This window comes from Falco rusticolus, chromosome 6 (genome assembly GCF_015220075.1).
Source record: "Falco rusticolus isolate bFalRus1 chromosome 6, bFalRus1.pri, whole genome shotgun sequence".
NCBI classification, from domain to species: domain Eukaryota; kingdom Metazoa; phylum Chordata; class Aves; order Falconiformes; family Falconidae; genus Falco; species Falco rusticolus.
Window position 1 is genome coordinate 33,763,075 of NC_051192.1, and position 21,672 is coordinate 33,784,746.

Genomic DNA, 21,672 nt, shown 5'->3' on the forward strand with positions numbered 1-21,672 from the left:
AGCAAGTCACAGACTGTATTCTAGCCTGTTTTACATTCAGTAGACAGTTCCTTTGAAACCAATGCAGGCAGATGGAACCTATTTTTCAAGTCTACCCATGGCCTTGGGATTTGTATGTCTATGTCTGAGAGCCTTTTTTTTTTAAAAAAAAAATATTCTGGAATCCACTGCTATATACTCCTCAATATCCACAAAAGTCTGTCCTATTCATTTTCATACACCTTCACAGGGAGATAAATTAAAAAGTAGAAAAAAAATTAATAAACCTGAGGAAATTAATACATAAAACATTAGGTTAAAACAGCTTTAAGGTATAGATTATGGTGACAAACCACAAAACCGAAAATTAAGCTAAAAGTTTTCCTTCTGTTCCTACTGGAATAGGGAAATGAAGCTTCCCAGCTTAACCCTCAGGCAACGTCTTCTCTACTGCCACTGTCCCTTATTACACAGACAGAAACTGCTGTGCTCTTTGAACAACAGAATAATTCAACGAAAAACCAAGCCAGGCTCTGTTCTTATTTCTAGCTGCGTCCAGTCAGTGAGTGCAGAAGGAGGTAATAAAAAAAAACCACTTTGGGAAAGGGAAGGGAAAGTAAATATGCTTGTATTGAAAATGGTCTTTTGTATTGTACAACTCCCCATTGCTGCTCAGGCATTACTTTGGAGTTTAGCTTTCACAGCATCAGCTTTTGCAGTCTAGCAGCACACCCAGCAGTTACTAACAGTGCTGCTAATCTTTTCTCTACAGCCATGAAGACAGAGTTAGCTTGGTTAGCCTCTGCCATTTCCATGTTGAATAGATGTCTGTGGCCGAGGGAGTTAGGGCTAAGACCACATGATGATGGGGTATGCTCATCACAGATACCTCAATGACTTTGCTCAAGGAGTTGAGGTCAGAGACAGGATGTTAGTCAGTTAAGTCTCTGCTATCGCACAGAAGCAAGGAAATGTTTCTGGAACTGCTATGCAAAACAAGATAAAACAGATGAAGAGGGTTTTTTTTGTTTGTTTCCATCTGCTGGTGTGTCATTAAAGCTGGCGAGACCTATTACAACTCTTATTTTTTTCCTTCACTAGCTATAAAGTTAAGTTTTACTGGAAGAAGGTGCTAGTATTTTCAGTATTGATACAAACAAATGGGAATAATGAGGCTACAAATAGCTTGACTAGCCTAAAAGGTTCTTTTTACTCATATTAGCACTAAATCAGTTGATTCCAGTGTGTTCTGACAATTCCTATGTGTTTGACATACAGGCTCCTTTTATAGTTCAGCCTCGTCCAAACCTCAGTGCAATATATTTCATGATTTTCCTTTTTTAATCCTATGATAGTGAGTTCTTCTTAGTCTGCATGACTGTATGATTTCAAGTTCCAGTTTCTTCCTCTTTCTTTCTTTCCCTCACACTTTTTGTTTTGTTCTCCCAGTGCAATGCACTGTTACCTTTACCTTCCCACACTTAACATCTTTTTGGTTCCTTCCTTTCACTGCTAGACATACCTCGAGAGTCACATGTTTCCTGTAGCCATGTCCATTAATGGCCAATAGATGTACTGGAAAAGCATAACTTACAGAGCTCTTGAAACACTGCAAATCATCCATCAATATTATTTCTTTGCCTCAAATGTGCTCTGGCCAAACACAAGTCCCTTTGGACGGCCGTCTGCAAATGTGTGAGACTGACCTTTACTAGCCAACAGACAAATATCAGAATTGCATACAAAAGTATTTGTGGGGAAGGAATTGCATGTTTTCATGCATGAGTAATTCTGCCAGGAAGAGAACATTCACCATATGACTTTCTGTTGAGTCCCAACTAAACCCCACGGACAGCAGACAGTTTTAAGTGCTTTCAGAGAACATGTTCTGATCACTTTGAAGAGATTAAAACCACTCACCAAAAGACTGTGTGGTTATGAACAAGGAAGACAACTTAGAAAGCTGGGTATTATGCAAGGCAATAGATAGGCTACATTGGTTACACACTTGTATTGTTGTAAACGAATAAACAATACATTTCAATTGTTGCTTGTTCATATATTGATTCATTTGAATGTGGATGGCATTTGGATGTTCAATGAAGAGAATCAATGTTAAATGCAAACACCGGCCAAAGAAAGTTCCTGTTCCTGACTGGCAAAAATTCAAGCATTAGACATGAAGACATAGTGGGATGAATGTAGAACAGTGTATTTCTTTTTCACGGTGGAGTTAGGAATTGCCACCTTGTAGAGTCTAAAAGCAGGATAGTGTTATGAAAGGAAGAGGGGCAATTTTTGTCAAAATTCACAAGTTTACAACCCTCTGGAGGCAAGGTAGCTTGTCAGTTAATTGTGCTGTAAGGAGAATACAGACATTATGCTGTGGTATTTTTTGTAGTGTACAGCAAGAACAAGAGAGAAAGCAGTATTTTTGAGATGAGTTCTAGATGCAAACTGGTGAACAGAAAGGAACCAAGGGAACAGGATTTGGTGTTGAGCAGTTCTAATCAGTGAATGGATATATTTTTTGGAAATAAAGTAAAATAGATGCTTCTATCCTGCACTGCATATGTGTGAATATAAAAATCCGGATTTGATTTGAATAGCTTAGAGAACTGAGTCTCAGGTACTCTCTGTTGTTCCTTTGAGCTAATTCCTCTACCCTTTATTGCTACATGTCCACATAATGCTTCAAGTGTATTAATCAGATCATGTCTGAAAATATTGTCAGTTGTCTATGGTGTAAGGAAGGAATTCTATCAGGCATGCATCAGATTTCCAAAACTACCACTCAGCTAAAAATCCCAAGCCATTCATCAAGAATTGTCTTTAGCTAAAAACAATGTAACTTAATACTAACAAACTTAAACCATTAGGCAACAAACTAATTTCACTCACTCACTTAAACTCATTAAATTACCCACCCTAATGTACACACTCTGATGCCATATGGATCCATGTAACAATGGAGAACAGAGGGCTCTGGAATCTAAAGTGAAGTTGCCCCTTTAGTATTTTTCACAAAGAAAAGTTTCTGCAGTTGGTCTCTGGTTGAGGTGCACAATTTCATTAACAGTCAGTTAAAATGTCCCAGGCAAAACAGAGGAAGAGAAAGCCCCTACTAAAATAAAAGATGTGTAAGTTGCATTACATTTTAAAATGTACATGGAAGTACAATACTGAAGGAAGCCATTTGAAATCAGTGGGAGTTTCTTCACCACATTTTTGTATAGGCTTTGAATCATGGCACACAAAATCAGTGTTTCATGATCTTCACAACCCATAGAAGCTCCTATGTAGCCACTTTAGACTTGCATAAATATATGCCACATCAATGTGCTTATTCATGGGATAATACCCATCTTTCCACAAAAATTCTGGACCTCCAGGCATCTGGAAGAGTTGCTTGTGCATTTTGTGGGGCTCTGTTGTCGCACTGGATGATATGAATTTGACATGGACATGATTTTCTGAGAGGGTTTTGCTATCCGAGTATTCAGACAAGGAATGGCAAGCCTCCATAGGCTTTGCAAGAGCATGATGGGATTCACTGCACTTAAGCTGGACAGCTAAAAATTAGTTGTTTTTGTCAAAGCAAGGGTCATTTTAATGGTGGGATTAATACTGCACCTGGGGAAGGGGGATCCATGACACTGTAAGATGGATTCTAAGAAGGGCAAATTAATTTCCTTCCTAAAGTGCCTGTTTTTTTCCAACGACTGTTAAGGACAGCCTAGTATGAATGATCTGGACTTTTACCTGCTAACTTTTAAATTAAAGGGCACATTTTCTCCATCTGCACAGTAATGACTTCGCAACACAGCAAAATCTAAACCAAGGTTCACCCAGGCTGACTCTGTAAGCAAGACAAGGGTGTTTCAGGGGATCCATAGGTCAGCCACAGTAACACAAAAAGCAGAGTTGAAAAATACTCATTCCCAATACTAATTACATTTAGTGTTGGCAAAATCAGTGTTAAAGCAGTGTTGTGTTTCTTGATAAACATCTAGTAATGGTTGTACACCTGCTTATTCAAAGGTGAACTGCCCTTTACAGAACAAGCTTTGAATAGTATGTCCCTATACAGTCCCCACATCAAAGACAAAAGTCTCTTCCCAGAGCAATGGAGGCCCAGACCAGTCCAGTAGTTCCTCAGTTTACTGTTTTGAAACAATATCTTCTGATTAAAAAAAAAAATAAATGGGGGAAATTCTGGATATTTTTGATACTGAGTCTTTTTACTTAATCACATTTAGTCCTAAGTGTTACTATGTGGGAAAGTAAGATACTCTACGCACATCTCATCCCAAGTCACATCCTCTCCTCTATGTGTATAGCTCAGTGGCATTTAAAACAAGAGGGCTGGAGCATGTGAGCTGCGGAGACATCACAGTGCACAGTTCGCTCGTATAACTGTGAGACACGGGGTGTCCTGTGTGAAGGTCACCAGTGTGGTTATGGTTAACGACCTTACTCCATGGCAGGTCACAGGACTTCTGAAGCCTCAAAATGAACACAAAGCTAATTACTGCATCCCTGTGTTTATATACTGCATACGCCAATGGGTCGTAACTCTGGCCTTTGTAAGCCTGAGTTACTATAATTGAGGAATCTGTCTTGTGAAGAGTTTGGCTGTTTATTTTCTGTTTGTTGCTGCCAAGAGGACCTCTCATTTCCTTTCCTTGCAGGGGTTTTGACTCTTTAACTTTAACACATTTCCAGCCTCCAAGAGTGGGGCTGTTGAGACTGGGAATCTCCAGCTGCAACATGAAGTGAAATGGCGTCCTGGGGATACCCTGAGCCAGGCCGGGCATGGACAGCACGGGGCTGCCCACCGCCACAGGCTGGCAGACATGGGCACAGTCCAGAAAAGAGACCTGGGTGGGAAGGATTAAGTGGGAAAAATTACAGTGAATATGAATCGGAGCAATTTGTGAATCCCAAATAGCTAATAGTAGAGGAATGCACTGGCTCTACAGTTCAAGGGCTGAAAAGGTTGGGAAAAGCCATTTTTAAATTTTAATCATAGCATTTTCAAAATTTAACCACGGGAAGTTTTGAAAGTCTTATTAGGTTCCTCCCTGCAATCTAAGACCTTAAAATCTGAACTAATTAATAGTAATATTGTGGTTTGCTACAAGTATGTTTATTTTGTTTGTGTTAGTGTGAACATTAAATTCTTACCATACCTCCCAGTTCTGACAGACAAGTATCAGCCATGCAAGCAAGTAACACATACACACATTGTGCTGGTATTACACATATTTGCACGCAGTGTGTACATGTGTAACGTGACGAGGTTGTATTCTCTGAATACCATGCATCTTGATGAACAGTCAGGCTGAAAAGAGCTGTGTATATAAACCAGCCTGCCAGGCCCTCAGGTGTCAAAATCAGTTTTAGCCTCACAAGGTGCTGGGTTGACACCGTCTCTGTGCTCCTCAGGAGATGTTCTCTCCTACTGCCAGATCTTCTCTTCCCACCTTCTGTCTCCTCCTTGTCCTGGGGGGCCTGGTAGCAGAGGGGAGGTTGCTCAGCTGCCCTGAGGTTCCCTGGAGCTTGCTATAAATGATGTGCTGGACATGCTGTTGGTAAACATCAACCTTATATTAACAGGAATGATGTCAAAGATGAGAAAGAAATGGGTGGTCCATTGTTCCCTTAAGTGAAGTGAATCAGAAAAAAGCTGATTGCAATCTTCTATTGAAATGCGAACGATGTGAGAGCTGTTCTCCTCAGATCACTAAACCAAATAAGGGATAAAAATTAGTTCTTTTTCTCTTTATGCTCTTCCCTTCTGGTCTCTCCTTGTGCTCCAGAATTGGCTGGCTGACTATCTTTTAGATGCCTGAGTTCTGTTGGAAAAACAGGAGGGAATACAAACCCCTCATGAACTCCTCTTCCTTCCCCTTTCAAAGTGCCCACCAGGCATTCATTCAGCACCAAATTTCCAGCACCTGCCTAAAATCTTCCCTCTTGAATAAAAGTATTTGGGATAGGGAGGAGCAGCTCCAGCTTTAGAAAGTGAAATCCACAGCTATGTCTATACTACTAAAGGAAAGCAGGCAAAGATCCACTCCTTGGCCACAAGGCCATGGGCCACCTTCTGGCTTGCAGCCAGACTAGCTGGGGCTATTCCCTGCATAGCAGATAGGACTGGGGATGAGGGGTGGCTCTTGCAGGTCAAAGAGAGTCCTGAAACAAACTACCAGTTGTGCTGTGCAAACACGCGGGGGTCTGCCTGGTGTCTGGCCTTCTTCCCTGGTACAGCTGCACTTTACTCATCCATGGCACCTTCACTTTTGGTAACTTCGTGTTGTTGAGTTTCAGGGAGAGGCAAACAGGGAACTGTGGCTGTTCTCCCTTCCCAGCCCAGGGCAGAGACCGCGTGTGAAAGAGCAGAGCATTGTTCCCTCTGACACCACATCACTTCCTTGCTCTGCCTGCAATCTTCACGTACCCATCTTTCTCTCCACACGGTCTTCCTATCACTTCTCACAGCTAATGCTTCCAAAGCCCTTGCCCTAACCCCTAGTGCCTGAAGGAGCTCTTTCTGAGGGACAGACATGTTAGTCACAGCCAGAAGAGGAAATGAGCCCCTTCCAGGCTGCGTGCCACAGGAAAATGTATCCATAGCTTCTTTCTCGTGACTCTCCAGAAGACCACATTGAGCTGTTTTCTCACCTTTGGGCAATATTACCATAAAGTAAAAGTGAAGTGACTGCTGACAGCAGGGCTGACCCAGCCTTTGCCACCTGGACATCTAAACCTCTCACTAGTTTGGCCTCTGTGTCCTCAAAAGAAGAACAAATGCAAGAGAGAAGTTTGCTAACACGTCTATCTAATTTAGCCCAAGAATGCAAAACATTTGGGGTATGTGAGCTACAGAGTAAATCTGGCAGTGGTTGTTTCAAGTCTAATGGTGACACATGCAGCGCTGTTTAATCAGCTAAATCCCAGTCTGTGGAACACTTCCATGTATAGCAATGCTGTTACAACACTGCCAGCCGTGGACAGCAATGGCACCCATTCATGACTGTGTTTCAGCTGCCCTTCTTTTTAAGAGCCTGATCCAAGACCCACTAAAATCCCATTGACTTCAGAGTACTTTGGATCTAGCTGTAAAGAAGGGATTTCAGCATTCCTTTGTAACAAGGTGAAAACAAAGGAGCACTTTTTGGCTGCTGTTTCTCCTCATCTTTCTGCATATTTGCCTGTTCTTCCCCACCCAGGCAGCTCTGTTTGCTTTTCCCCACCCAGGTCTCTGCATCTCCAGTCTCATCATCTCTTCTCAGCTCACTCTTCCTGCCAGCTCTGACACCTGATGCAGCCTTAGGCCGCTTCGGCTGCCACCTCCCAGCTCTCTAACTTTGAAAAAGAAAACACTCACTGCCATAGCTTTCCTTTATAAAGGTCCAAAGGAGCTTCAGAGCATTCCCAATGAGATGAGAATGTCCAATGTTATTATCAGAGATTGTAAAGATCAGGAAAGAGGTTGTGGGAATCTCCATCATGGAAGATTTTTAAGGAGGTTAGACAAACATCCATCAGAGACAGTCTAAGTATAGTACTTCAGCTTCACAGCCCAGTAAGGGACTACATAACACTTTCTAAAACTGCTAAAGATTTTCCACAAAATTCTTTCTTGCCTGTTGCCTTCTGTAAGACTTCCAGAGAGACAGCATACTGCACATTCACAGAGCACAAATCCAAGTATCTCTGTCCATTTACATCAATATAAGGCCTCCTGCTGTCTTTACTAAGCTCAGACTTTTATTTGGGCCTGAGTCAAAGAACTGAAAACAACTTTCCTTTCATTCCGTCCGGTTTAGTCATTTGCATTGCTGAGATATTGGTTCACGCTCCTCTTTGCATTCATCAGCTTTGAATCATTGTGATAGAAGGAGTATAAGGCTTGATTTTCTTACAGAAAATTTAAGTGAACTTGTTACACTGATTCATCAGAGAGAGAAGCTAGTACCCCTCTGCCAATGAAGCTATGTATATTTTAAGAGCAGATGAAGATGTGGTCCGTGAGAGGCATATTCCTGTATGCGTAGGCCTGAAAACAAAGAGCTCATTTTCAGGACTGATGCAAACAAATACTATTTTTCAGTAATTCTGAAATTAATTTCAGTAATTTTTCAGTAATTTTTGTTGAAGCAGTTTTGCAGTGGCAAGAAATTAAAGGGGAGAAAAACAACCCTTATCATTTAAAGATGTGGTGACCATGCAAAATTGAGAAGAAGCATTTCGTAAATTTTCTATTTTTAGTTCCTTGAAATCCCAAATGGTAGCAAAACACATGAGTAAAATATGTACAGGTGATATAAAGGTTAGAATGTAACAATTAACTGTGGGGATTTTTCTGTTGTTGTTTGGTTTACAAGCAAAATGACCCAGTAAGGAAATTTCTCAATTCTAATCCAGTCCTCTCCAATATGGCAAACAGTAGCCCCAGGATAAAGATTTACAGCTACAGTTATGTCTCTGCTTTGTTCTTTAGCATGCATTTGCTTTCTGAAATTCTCTCATTTGTCATCTGAAGAACTCCATTTAAAAGGAAAACAGGCTTCAGACATGAAACACAGCTACATTCCTGAAACTTGAGATGAACAACCTTTAATTCATGCAACCTTTCATTTACAGTAATGTTTAATGAATGGGACAGTTTCATCATGGACATTGTTTCTCCCTGTCATTAGCCTGCAGAAAGGCCTAAAACTCTTAAGCATTTAAAGGAACGCTGTTTCAGGCTCGGTGTTCCCTCCTTCCCTCCCTCCCCTGCTCCCCATCACCCCTCCTGACTGCCCTTGTTCTAAGTGCATGATCTAAACACTGTACTCTGCAAATTACACATATTGTTGGCTTTGAGCTTTGAAGGATCCTTCCGAACACTTTTTATACAAACCCTAACAAGGTCAAGGTTGGAAAAATCTCAGCTGGTGGACTTGGATCCCATGAGTTAGTGACCATTTATAATTAATATTAATGAATAGCAGACGACAGATGTTTATTACTTAAGGAGAAATGTGCATTGCTAAACCAGAAGAATTTATTTAAATCCAGAGGAACTGACTTTATTTCTTGTACGGATGTGGGTGGTGGGAGGGCATGCCTGTGGGTGATCCAGCCCCTGCTACCTTTAAGCATGAGCGAGAAAACAATACTCTGTAAAGAAGGATCCTGAGCTCTCTATTTGATTGAAGAATCATGTTTGGTTCTCCAAAAAAAATCATTGAAGTAAGGAGGACTCTGTCCACTTCTGTGACTTTGATTTGAAGCAGCAATGGATTTATCCATAGATCCCAAAGCACTTACCAAACGTAGGGAACTCTTATCACCATTTTACAGTTGTGGAACCTGAGGAAGTCATACAAAAAGACTGTATTATAAAGGAAAAAAAGGTTTGTCACTGAGATGGAGGATCACATTCCCAGGCACAGTACATTTTATGTTGCTGGATTTTTGTTTTTTTTTTCCCTAGTGGTCTATAGCTACAATGGATAAATCTCTTAACTTTAAATGTGACACAGTGAAAGATGCAATATGGAGGTGGAGGAGTCTCTGTGAATCCTTCTGAATGCTACAGGCTTAAGGTTGATGGAACCTCTGTTTTCTAACTGAAAGCAACTCACTCTTTCAGAGCACTTCTTGGACATAGAGACATCTTGGGTAACATTTTCAAAAGTTCATGAATAATTTTAAGTAACTTCTTATAGTTTCTGGTTGAGATTGGAATAAGGGTCTATTTGCTCTGGAATCTTTGGACAAAGCATCCCACTGCTTTTAGTATCTTACTGTAGTATGTGTGCACCAGCTTTGCTGTTTTCATGCCCCTGAAATTTCTACACTTCTGCATGACAGTCTGTAAAATGTTTCTAAGCACGACATACCAGACCCTTGCAAAATATTATTGGTTTTAGTGGCTACAGGGTTGGCCTCAGATGTTATAAGAGTATCTAAGGAGTTGGCTAGCAAAAGCAGGTGGCACTCAGATCTGTAGAAATTGTGAGAAGTTTCTCCATTTGACTAATGTAAATGTTCTTGGAGCAGGCAGAAAGGTGATTAGCTACGGTTTTAAAGAGAAGCATAAACATACTAGTTGACTAGTGTAGAATGGGCTGCTTCAACCGGAGGCAGAAGGCAGTTGGAAAGAGAGACTGCTGGTCCCCACAGTCCTCAGTTTTCGGAGGCTGGAGAAGATCCTGATGTCTTGCAGTACATCATAATACAGCAGATGTCACTCACTGAACTTTTGCTTTGGGTTCCTTAGAACCTTTTTTCATCCCTACAACTTGGTTCCTTTCACCAGCCCTGCCGTATGGGCTGCGCACACCCCGCAGGCACACCAGGAAGTGCAAAGCCTGGGACTGTTACCAATTTAACAGCACTTGCTGTGGCACTCTTAAGACACCAGCCAAGCAAGAAGCAGGAAAATAAAACATGCCTACAGCAAGTTCTGCTGAACTTCCATTGTATGTTATTGGTAGGAACTGTGCTAGACAGGATGCAGGGCAGATCTCCTGGTGGAGTGGCTGAGGGGATACAGACTTTCCTTAGCATTTGGTGGTGCCCTCTGTCACGAAAGCCTGCTTTCTTATCTGAGTGGGGCTGCATCTCCTCTAACCTTCAGGCCACGTGACCTCTTTCATATCCCATCTAAATGGCATGGTGGTCACTTTATAAAGTATACTAAGTGAAGTGGACACCAGTGATGCACTGTCACATGGCATACTCATTCTTCACATTCCAGTTCAAGCTACTCATAAAGCTGGCTGCTCATTTCAGTGTGCAAAGCCTGTGTTACTACAAACAGCTCTAAATGCACAGTTCATTCCCAGAGGGATTTAAAAAGAATAAACTTATCACATTCTTGGGGGAAAAAAAAGAAAGACAAGACAGCCTGGATAAAATTTACATGGACAATTTCTATCTGTGATTCATTCTAAACTAAAGACTTACTGGTAATGTTAAAATATTTGCGTTCAAGCTTTTTTTCATGCATGTCCTCCATGACCCCAACTTAGAAATCCTTTTTTTTTTTTTTTTTAATATATATTTTATGGGGTAGAATTTTGCAAAGGAATGGAAAATACCAGATTATCAAAGTCATCACATTTCCCAGAAACTTGTTGATTTCAGTGAAGCACCAGTGGAAAGTAGGCAGGTTTTGAGACTACTTTGCCTTTGTGTTAGGTTTCTGCCTAGTATCCTGCCAGATTGTCCATTGGGTTGGCCTTTGGCAAGCTACCTGGCAGGCTGACAAGGACCTGAGAGCCTGAAAACCTGAACTCCCCTTGACAGTATCTTGATCTGGGCCACCCAACCTCCCCGAGCTTCCTAGAGCTAAGCTGTGAATCACTTTGTCATAAAACCTTCCTCAGCCTTTTTCAGAAGCAGCCTAAGAGTCTTGGTGATCCTAGTCCCATTCTCCACAAGCTGCTCCCTGCCTGGTGAACTGCCAGGTGTCCTCTTGGTAGGTGAGAAAAAGTCTTCAGAAACATGGAGATGGCCAAAGTGAAATGTCATGTCACATTTTTGAAAGGAGACCTTTTCAGTCTCTGATCTGTATGAAATTTAGAAACCTGACCTGTCATTTTAATCAGCATGAAAATGTATTTGGAAATATTAGCACTACCTAGAGAGAGGAGAATCAATGCTTTGGCCAGCTGAAAGAGCACACTCATTGGAGACACGAAACAGAAACAAACGATAATTTTTCAATACCTTGTTTTGAGAAGTATCCTTGAAGTAAATTCTCCATTTATACCAGAGACTAACCTTGGTGACCTCCACATGTTTAGGCAAGTACAACAGAGGGCAGAATTGGGCCTTCAGTGAATTTGAGTAGTAGCATCCTGGCTTTGGGCTGATGGTTTTGCTGAGTGGATCCGTCAGGGGCTGCCATTCCCCTTCGTGTTAGCTACTGCTGATCCATCTGTCGGGCTGGCCTGGGTTAGCTGTGGGACGTGCAGGGGCTCCCATCTACCTGTCAGCACAGGTGGCACCCCAGGTGGGAATGTAAACAAACTGCGCTTAGAGCGAAGGGGACAAGTGAACCATGCAGAGCAGGGCCAGAGGTGCATCCTGTTGATGATTCCTTGCCTTCCTTTACCTTCCTGGCACATCAGGAAACTTAAGAAGATGTAAGGAGGGGCTCCAGGGGGAGTGTATAGCTTCAGCTACACCAGCAAATGAAACAGTGGAAGATGCCTGGGTTCCCTGGCCCTGGCACCTAATACCGGGGTAGGAACTGCTGGCCTGGCCAAAGTGTTAGAGTTGGCACTTGCAAATACCCTCCAGGATCTGTACTCAATCATCAGATTAACCCAGCTCCAAGCCGTGGATGCTTAGGGGAAAAGGCATTCTTACGGATGCATCCCAACATTGGGATCGTATAAGTATCTTCTGAATTATCAGGTTACATTAATACAATCAGTTTAAATAAAGCCAAGGAAAACATCTTTTCTGGTTTATCTCTCCAGAGCACTCCAAGTACAAATTTGAGAACTAAAGCAACAAGATTCTTTGGGTGTTTTCTCTTTTTTACTATTTTACTAGAAAGAGTTCAAATGTCTGCTGAGGCACCAGCATCTGTCTCTTATCATGTATAACTTTTCTTGATTATTTCTAGAGAGGCAGACTAAACATGCAGCTCTGACATAATGCAGCATCACATTTTTATTTCTGGTTTGCTCAAAAGCCTGCACCAGCTGAACCAAGTCTCAAAAAAGGACTGTATTTATTACCTCAATCTGGGCTAATGGGAAGTCTTGGATTATTGGTGCCTAAAAGGAAAACAAGCTATTATAGATTTCTGCCAATATTCTGATGTTCTAACAACAGGGTAAGGCTTATTGGTACCAATCACTACTATTGCCAATCTTTGTATTGGCATCTGATTCCGTTAGTCTTAAAAGAGGTGTGTAAGGTGGATTTGGACACTGATCTACCTTTTGCCACTTTTAGGAGAGCTGTAAAAATCAAAACCTATTCAGAAGCCACTGTTAAAAATCTCAAAGCAAGCTCGGTGAGGAAACACCACTTTCCTAGATGCTGGCGTGGTGTATGTCACTTCTCACCCTAAGCACTGTAGAGTGGTTTTCTGCTCTGCTAAACAGCCATTACTTTCCTGTCTTTGGAAGCTGTGTTTGGAGTTTATAAGCTGCGGGTTCTTATAAGATGAAACCTGTTATGTAATTATAAAATTGTTGTTAGCACATTAGTCCTGATTAAATCAAGGCTGCTAACAAATTCCCTTAGTCCCAACAGACAAGTGCAAAGGAAAAAAATCCCCACAAGCTCTGACTTGAAAAGACAGCAGTAAATGTCTCCACAAACAGCAAACAGAACTCATTATCGAAACCATCCTCCTCGGTCTGCTGCTTTGACTGGAGGATATTCTGGTATTTTCAGGCACTGGCAGTGTCTTTTCTATGGCACAGGAAAGGCAGACCCAACTAATTTCTATTGCAAAGAGATCATCACAATACAGTTAAGTATTTCCATAAGCCTTGCTTAGGAGATCATGAGTGTAGCAGTATCTTTTTCCAAGCAGCCCACACAAGAAATCATCCCTTCTTACTTCCCATACACCTAATGGGATACAACTTACTCTTTATCTGCTACAGCAGCAAAGCCTGTATCTCCTGTCCTGGCACAGCTGATCTGCTCAGCCTCCTCTCTTTCCTCTTTGCCTGCTTTATGCAAAAGGCTGTTGCACAGATCAGATTTATTCCTGTATTTAGGCACAACATTCTCATTCCACCTAATATACCCACCTCAGCATCGTCCTCTCCTTGCATGGACAGGCTACCACACACATCATAAATAAAAACATTCTTCAAATGAATGCAATCTAGTAGCCTAGATCCTATTTTCAGAGGAAAATGAAGCTCAAGGATCCTAAATCTCAGAGAAAGATTTCTGTGGATCTCAAGCTCCAACATCACCTAGAGTCTACATGTAGAGAAGAGAAGTCTACATTCCCAAGAGAAGACAGAGCACATAAGTATAGGGTAGTTACTCAGTCATGCAGTTGCTCAGCTAAAAGTGTCGATATAATTTGAGATATCTTGGATTGTCTATGATCACCACATAGGACTGTGGATATGACACATGCCTTAAGACCTGAATCTGTCTGGACCGGTATGTGGAAGCCAGGTAGGCTGTCCTCACGCATCTCAACAGCAGGAGAACTTGAACCTACATTATACCAAATTAATTGCTCCTTGGATGCCTTTGGACCTTAGCTCCTTTAAAATTTTTAACCATATTTACTTCCATTGGTGCATCTTCAAGAGTAAGTGAGGCCAGGAGATACACTGAGCTGTGTAGCACGTAGGTAATTCTGAAGTTGTTGGCCCTCACCACTTTGGTCACCTGGAAATCTAGTGATTATGAAATAGGGCCACTACAACTAAGAAAATAATAATTGCTGCTAAGAAAATTATGCTGTTTAAATTTCAAAGACGTACCAGATGAATCAGCTGCTTGTGGCTTGTGAATGAAAGGAGAATGCCCTTTGCATCACTGGGCAGTTGCGGGTTTAGGGGGTTGTTATCTTGGCAAGTAGTGTGAGTACGTGCTACAGCCCGTGTTCCAGAAAAAAAAGTGTCACTCTTCTTGAAAATGAGAGTGATCTACTCATTTGCGTGATATGACACAACTGTATTGTAGATGGAGCTGTAGTAAGTGGATTTAGAGCCTGGGGCATCCTCCTTCTACTGGTATTTTTGCTCAGCACATGTCATGCTATTGTTGTCCAGGTCACATCATGAGGAAAGGGTGATGGACAGTCTCAGAGAACTAAAAAGTCTCTGAGAAGGTTGTGGATAGGTGGGAAGAAGGGTGATGTAGGGTGGTGGCAGTCAGCCCCCAAGTTTTGTCCCCATACCTCATGGGGTATGGAGGTATTGGGGCAATGACACCAGTGCACCAGTGCTGACATTGCTCCAGTGGCTGGGAAAGTGCTGAGAGGTCAGCTGAGGCTGTGAGGGGTGTGAAAGAACACTGTGGCACATTACAGCTGTGGCTTGTGGTCTTTTATTATAGCTATTCAGCTTATTACAGTGTAGTGGGGAGGATTTTGCGGTCCGTGGTGACATGCACAATAGAAGCGTCAGGACCCTTTCAGATAGAAGCCTATTACGTCGGTGCTTGCAACCCCAACAGGCGCCACTCAGTGACTCCTCTTGCCCTTTCTGCTCTCTGAGGGCAAATCATGGGAGTGACCTCTCCAAAATAAATATAATAATCCCAAATGCCTGACACCAGTCTCATCCCTCTGGGATTTCCTTGAGACCTACCTCGTGAAACTGCCCCCATCAAAGCGAAGAAGATTGCACAATCAGATTTTATGCCTTCCTGTAGTGGTTTGGGGTTTCAGTGCCCACGGAAGGAGAAGTGAACAAATACGCTGCTCTGAGTTCCCTGTAGTAATTACAGCTGAGTATAAGGGTGGGACTAAGTGACAATGCCTAAAGTAGATCAAATCTGGACCATGCAGGAGTTAATCCATGTCAACTGTGATTTTTTTCAGTAACTCTCTCCTACATGGTGTTTTTAAGTACCAAGTTCTCCCAAGTTGTGACCAACCCTTCCTCCCTTTACTCCATAAAACACCTGGTCTAGTAGAAACACCACATCTGATGTGATAATGCAAAGATTTCTCTGAAATACTTGCATACTTAAAGATGTATTCAGACATGGATTGCATAAATACAGACACAGGGATTTCTTCAACCAGGGGCTATAAATTAGATTAACAAGAACTCAGCATCTTTAAGCTGATTTGACATGTAATTACATTACTGTCTGAATTAATTTCACATCTAAGTTTAATTTCAACTACTGCACTTCTCAAAATTATAGCATGTCGTTAGATTTTCTTCAATATACAAAGTTGCTATAATTAGAAGTAGTAAAGTATCCCCTATCTGCAAGAAAATTCACTGGACGGTGCCTACAGACTAATTCTTCCAGTACAGTTGGCTGTACAAAGTTTTGGTTCTGGAATAAAAGCTTTCTTAGTGACAAATAATTACTTCACAGAATTATTAGAATCTCATGAATCGACATCTTCATGAGCAAAATAATCTCTTGGAAAACGTTTTACTATCTCCTATGTAAAAAGACTTATCCTCTTTTTCCTTGGGTTTTGGGTTTTTTGGGGTTTTGTTTTGTTGTTGGTTTTTTGGGTTTGTTTTTTTTTTTTGCTATTGAAAGGTTTTACTGAATCCATGAGAAGACATATACATTAGTAGCGTTAGTGCATCACCGTAAGAGAGTAACCTGCCCGGCAATAGCGATATTTGCACGCTGTGGCACATCACGCTGCCTTTTTCTACACCCTCTTCCCGGCACACTGGAAACAGTTCATCGTGTTTGCAATACAGAGCAAAGACCGAAGACGTAGCAGCAGACAAAACGCAGAGGAAGGGAACTGGGCAGGAAACACCCGTTGCTAACTCCTGGAAAAATAACTGCAAGGCAGGGAGTAGGAAACCTCTACGCATGCGGAGCCCTTGGCTCCCCCCGGCTCCCAGGGGCCGGCCCCGCCCGCCCGCGCCCCCGCCCGCCCGCGCCCCCGCCCCGGGCTGCCCCGCCGGCCTCCGCGTCCGCACCGGCCTGGCGCGGCACTGCGGCGCCCCCGCGCGGCCGAAACTGGCACCGGCCATGGCCCGGGGAGACCTTGGGTTAAATGCGGTGTAGCCACGGGAAAAGGCGCTGAAGGAGAGGGGAAGGGAGGGAGGGAGGGAGGGAGATAGACAGACAGACAGACAGACAGACGGACGGACGGACGGACGGGTAGGTAGGTAGGTAGGTAGGTAGGTAGATAGATAGATAGATAGATAGATAGATAGATAGATAGATAGATAGATAGATAGATAGATAGATAGATAGATAGATAGATAGATAGACAGACGGACGGTAGGTAGGTAGGTAGGTAGGTAGGTAGGTAGATAGATAGATAGATAGATAGATAGATAGATAGATAGATAGATAGATAGATAGATGGACGGACGGACGGATGGGTAGGTAGGTAGATAGATAGATAGATAGATAGACAGACGGACGGACGGATGGGTAGGTAGGTAGATAGATAGATAGATAGATAGATAGATAGATAGATAGATAGATAGATAGATAGATAGATAGATAGATAGATAGATAGATAGATAGATAGACGGAGAGATCAAATGTTACATGTTCAAACACACAAGGATTTTCTAACATTCTTCACAAGGGAAACAAATTTTGGGAGAATATTTCCTTCTAAATTCATCTAGTCTGACGCCCCCCTGCCATGAGCAGGGACATCTTTCACTAGATCAGGTTGCTCAAAAACCCACCCAGCCTGGCCTTGAACACTTGCAATGATGAAACATTAAGAATTTCTTCCTTACACCCAAGCAGAAATGCACTATGCAATATTATCTCCCCACAGCCAGTACACAAAGTTTTAATGTTTCTAAGGGGGCAGGAAGCTTTATTGGAGAGGTCTGTAGCAGTAACAAAATCCTCAACGCCTCACCTTTATACGCATATAAAACAATAAAGTACTTGAATACCTAATTTTGTAATGATGGTCTGAAGCTTGACTTGAGACTTGAAACACTACGTTTTAGTCTGAAGAGGGTCACGTACCCATGCTGGAGCTCACACTTTGTCATGGGATTCACGCTGCAATATTAAGAACCCCCCAGGATGGTTTGGTGGATATTAGGGGAGGGGAGAGGGATTTTTAAAAGATGTAGATGCTGAGCATTGGCACTGAAGGGGAGTAACATGATGGCTAATTTCCTTCCACCATAAGCTCGGGGTCCCAGCCCAAGGTAAATTTAGACCAGTCAATAGTTAATGCTACCTGGCTTCAGCCATAGATGTCCCCAAACCAGCTGTGTTTCGGTGGACCACATGGAGCTGTGCCCCTGGCTGTGGGAGACAGGCTATGACTGTGTGAGATATTTATACCAGTTCTAAAGCACCAGGATTCTTCAGGGAGTTCTCAGTTTTCTGCTCAGTCAGACTGATGGGAGGTGCTAGTCCAGTGGCCCAATTTAGTAGTTCGATGAAGAGCTGGACATTTCTAAACACTAGTGCTAGTGCCCAGCTTCTAACAGGAGGTGCTAATCCAGGGCTGGTTTTACAGGCTGCAACAAAGTGAGGGAGTCAGAAATTGCATCAGCCTGAGCAAATCTTCTAACGTGCCATCATTTTTATTTCAGGGAAAAAAAATAGGGAGGAGAAAAGAAAAAAGTCCAACAAAGATGAAAGCAAGGAGACAAGACAGGAAAGCAAAGGGCGAGCAGCCCGGAGACAAAACCGAGAACAGAGAGAAAACAACAACAAAACGCAGCCGAAGAAAAGAAAAGCCCCAAATAAAGAACAGAACCTGGCACCCGTCGACACTGCACATTAACAGCCCTCCATGATTGTTTAAGTCTTATGATGCTGCTATCTCTACCAGATCGCCCTGACAGGTGCTCCAAGCCTTCAGGCCGCAAATGGACAATGCTACCAGTTATTATTAAACTTTAAACAACATTCCAAGTACTTCCTATATTCTCCAAGCAACCATAGTTTATTAAAGAGATTGACATGAGCCAAGAAAAAAAAATAATCTAAAAATGGGATACTTTAAAACTGTTATATTATATGCTTCCATGCATCTGTAAAAGGCAATTAAGAAATTTTGTATATATTAATAATAGGGTATAAAATATAGCAATATAATAATGAATGACATTCAGATGAACAATGTTCTTTTCCTTTGTAAAATATTTTTCAAGTTATTGTTTAAGTATGAGGCAAGAGATATGTCTAAATCAAAGATGCAAATCGTATCCCTTCATATATTGTACGTAAATATTAAGAAAAGAGGAAAACATTTCTGAAGAACAAGTAGGAACCCAAGGTTTTATAACCTCTGGTGGAGCAGGATGGGATTGCCTTGTGGTTCCCTGGTCCATGCTCCAGACATGGGTGAGAAACACCAGGGGAAAGCCAGCAGGGCTTCGCAAGCTGAGGGAAAAGAAGCAGAAGCATCTGCAGCTTTGAAGACTAAATCCCTGAGGCAGAAGGTGATGGAGCTGAGCTTGAGTAGCACTCTTATCTGTGGGACAACATAATGTTTTCTGTTCTAAACAGTGGTACCGTGTGTGCTGTTTTATGCTTTTTATACCTATGTGTAACTTAAGTCTACATTTCAAATTTTCTGGTGAATGACAAATCGTATTTGTAGGAAACAATGTTGAGTTAATAAAAACCAGAAAAATAGATCATGTAAATCATGTGTTTTTCACAGTGATGGTGTCGCCTTTTCTACTGGGGAAGGGAATAATTTCATAGCTTCACAGACAGAAGAGGACACAACTTACATCCACAATGCGCATCAAGTGAAAGAGTATCCACAACTAAGTCTATTGAAGGACAGAAACTACAAACTTCTGTACAATTTTAGTTAAATTCTTGGTTTAGTTCTCTCTGACACAGCAGAGGTGAAAATCTCCACTGATCAGAGGACAAACCAACCCCCTTGGTACTATCCTGGCTGTATTAGTGGTTAGAGTGACCCATGAATGAAGCACAGGCTATGCTATACACTGACTCTGCTCAGAAATGGATTTACCCTTTACAGTAATACGCTGAGGAACCAGCCTGCTTCACAGCATGTGTTTTGCTGCCACGCTTTCCCCCAGGGCAGTTGTCACAGGGGTAACAGCCTGCCCACTGCAGCTCATGGACTAGAAAATGTGGCAGGCGAGCCTTCCCAGGCAGTTCTCATCCCTGTTCACTATTACTGTTTCTTACAGTGAGTTTGACCTTAAAAAAGACTTTGCCCCACACTGCAGCCTGTCTCTCAGGTTGAAGAAGTGTGAGCAACAGGCTTCAGTGACTTTTGGAGGAACATCCTCATCATCCGGATAGCAATAAATGATGGTTTCCTACATTTTGCTTTGTGAGAGCTTTGTCTCTTAACGATATAACTATTGATGCAGTGGTCTAATAACATGGGTGTTTAAGTCTCCCACAGCTTGCCTCCAACTTTGATGAGCACTAGTGAAAAACTTTCTGTAATCGGTAACTGATTATATGCATATATGATATTTTTGCTGGTAAGAAGACCTAAATGCTAAAGGAGAATTTTTACAGAGATAAGCTTCATATGCATGTAGTGCTCATCACATACAACAAAGTTTGAATGGGTGAGAGAAAAAAGCAGGCTGTGCTGACTGCCTGTGAGAGGCACTTGACAGTGGGAAACTGGAGTGGGGGTGGCTACCCATGGGCTTCCAGCTCCACCACATAACTTGTCTACACCCTTCTCCAGAGTGAGCTGGTCTCAATCTCCCACTGCTGACCCTGGCAGCAGCAGCCATCTTCCTCCACCAACATCTTCCCGCCTTTTTGGCAGCAGCAACTGAGGAGAAGCTTGTCTGAAAGAAATGGAGGATGCAGGACCTGTGCTCAGCACTGAGGCTTTGGGTGATGCTGAATGCACAGAGAGGAAAGGAGAAATCCTCCTGCTGCCAGACTCAGTGATTGGCGCCAAAAGATGAGGTGCGAGCCGCAGTTCTGGGTTGAGAGGGTCTGGCGTTACAACAGAAAGCAGCACTTTGGTGCTTCAAACCCTTTCCTGCAGCCGCAGTCATCCATCTGTCTGGGGTGCTGGTGGGTAGACAGGGATTTTCAGCTGCTCAGGAAGAATTTACTGCTCACTTTACTTCCTCCAGGGACAGGCTGTTGGCCAGACAAAGTATCCCTAGTTGGATTCACCAAACTAGACCACTGGCTGGACCACATGGATAAAAGAACCCAGAGAAGCTTTGTCTGCAACTCTTAAAACTAACTAGTAGGATTGTGTCTTTTCCCTGCCTTAATTAAATATAGGAGTTAAATGGCAAGGGGTTTTCAAATGGAAGAATGGCTTTTGATAAAAGCACAAGTAAAACTATAAAAATGAAAAAGAGTGTTCAGAGGGAAATTAAAAAGAGGAAAAAGCAAAACAAGGAGCTAAACCCAGAATGTCCTTAATCTGTTATTCTTTACTACAACACTGGGAGGTGTCAAAGGAATGCCATTTATCTGGCATAGAAGACTGGAAAAGCAGTATCAAGTAGTTCGAGAGCTACAGACTGAAGAAAAAAAAAGGGGGTGAAAGGAAAAAAAGAGAATATAAGGTACAAATGTAAGCTTTGTTATACACTGCCACATAAACCTTTATTACAAACTCCAACATGCCTCTCCCTGCTTACGCAAGTGGCAGTGACAAGAGAGATGGTTTGTCTTACCAAGAGCAAGACTTGAAATACTATCACCTTTCAGCCAGGGATAAAAATGTAAAAGGAATCTGGATTGTGACAGCAATAATTCATAGCAATAGCACCTGACAAACTATGATATAACTTTTCCTGGAAATGATCAAGAAAGATGCCGTCATGTTGTTCCCTCCCACACAGAATAATGTTTGATAATATATTCCTGTAGCCATGGTGAAGCACTAAAAAGTACATCCAATTCGTCTGGGCAACTAATATTTTCTCCAGTTCTGGCACTGAATATAGACTACCCTGATTGTAGGTGAACTACTCTATTGGGACTCCCAAGAAACTGAAGAAGAATATGGGCCTTTGCAGGCCAAATATGTATTGCAATGACACTTCTTGCCCACCCAGTAATAAA

The 21,672-nt window shown here is 42.2% G+C and overlaps 1 protein-coding gene across 1 annotated transcript in view; it reads left to right on the forward strand.

Moving 5' to 3' along the window:
• The window catches only part of RSPO3 (R-spondin 3), a 61,006-nt gene extending 41,729 nt beyond the window's left edge, over positions 1 to 19,277 (forward strand). The window contains exon 6 of the mRNA XM_037392885.1: positions 18,216 to 19,277. Within this exon, the coding sequence (XP_037248782.1) occupies positions 18,216 to 18,409 (194 nt within the window). The 3' untranslated portion in view covers positions 18,410 to 19,277. The remainder of the gene's footprint in view (positions 1 to 18,215) is intronic.
• The last annotated feature ends 2,395 nt before the right edge of the window (positions 19,278 to 21,672 follow it).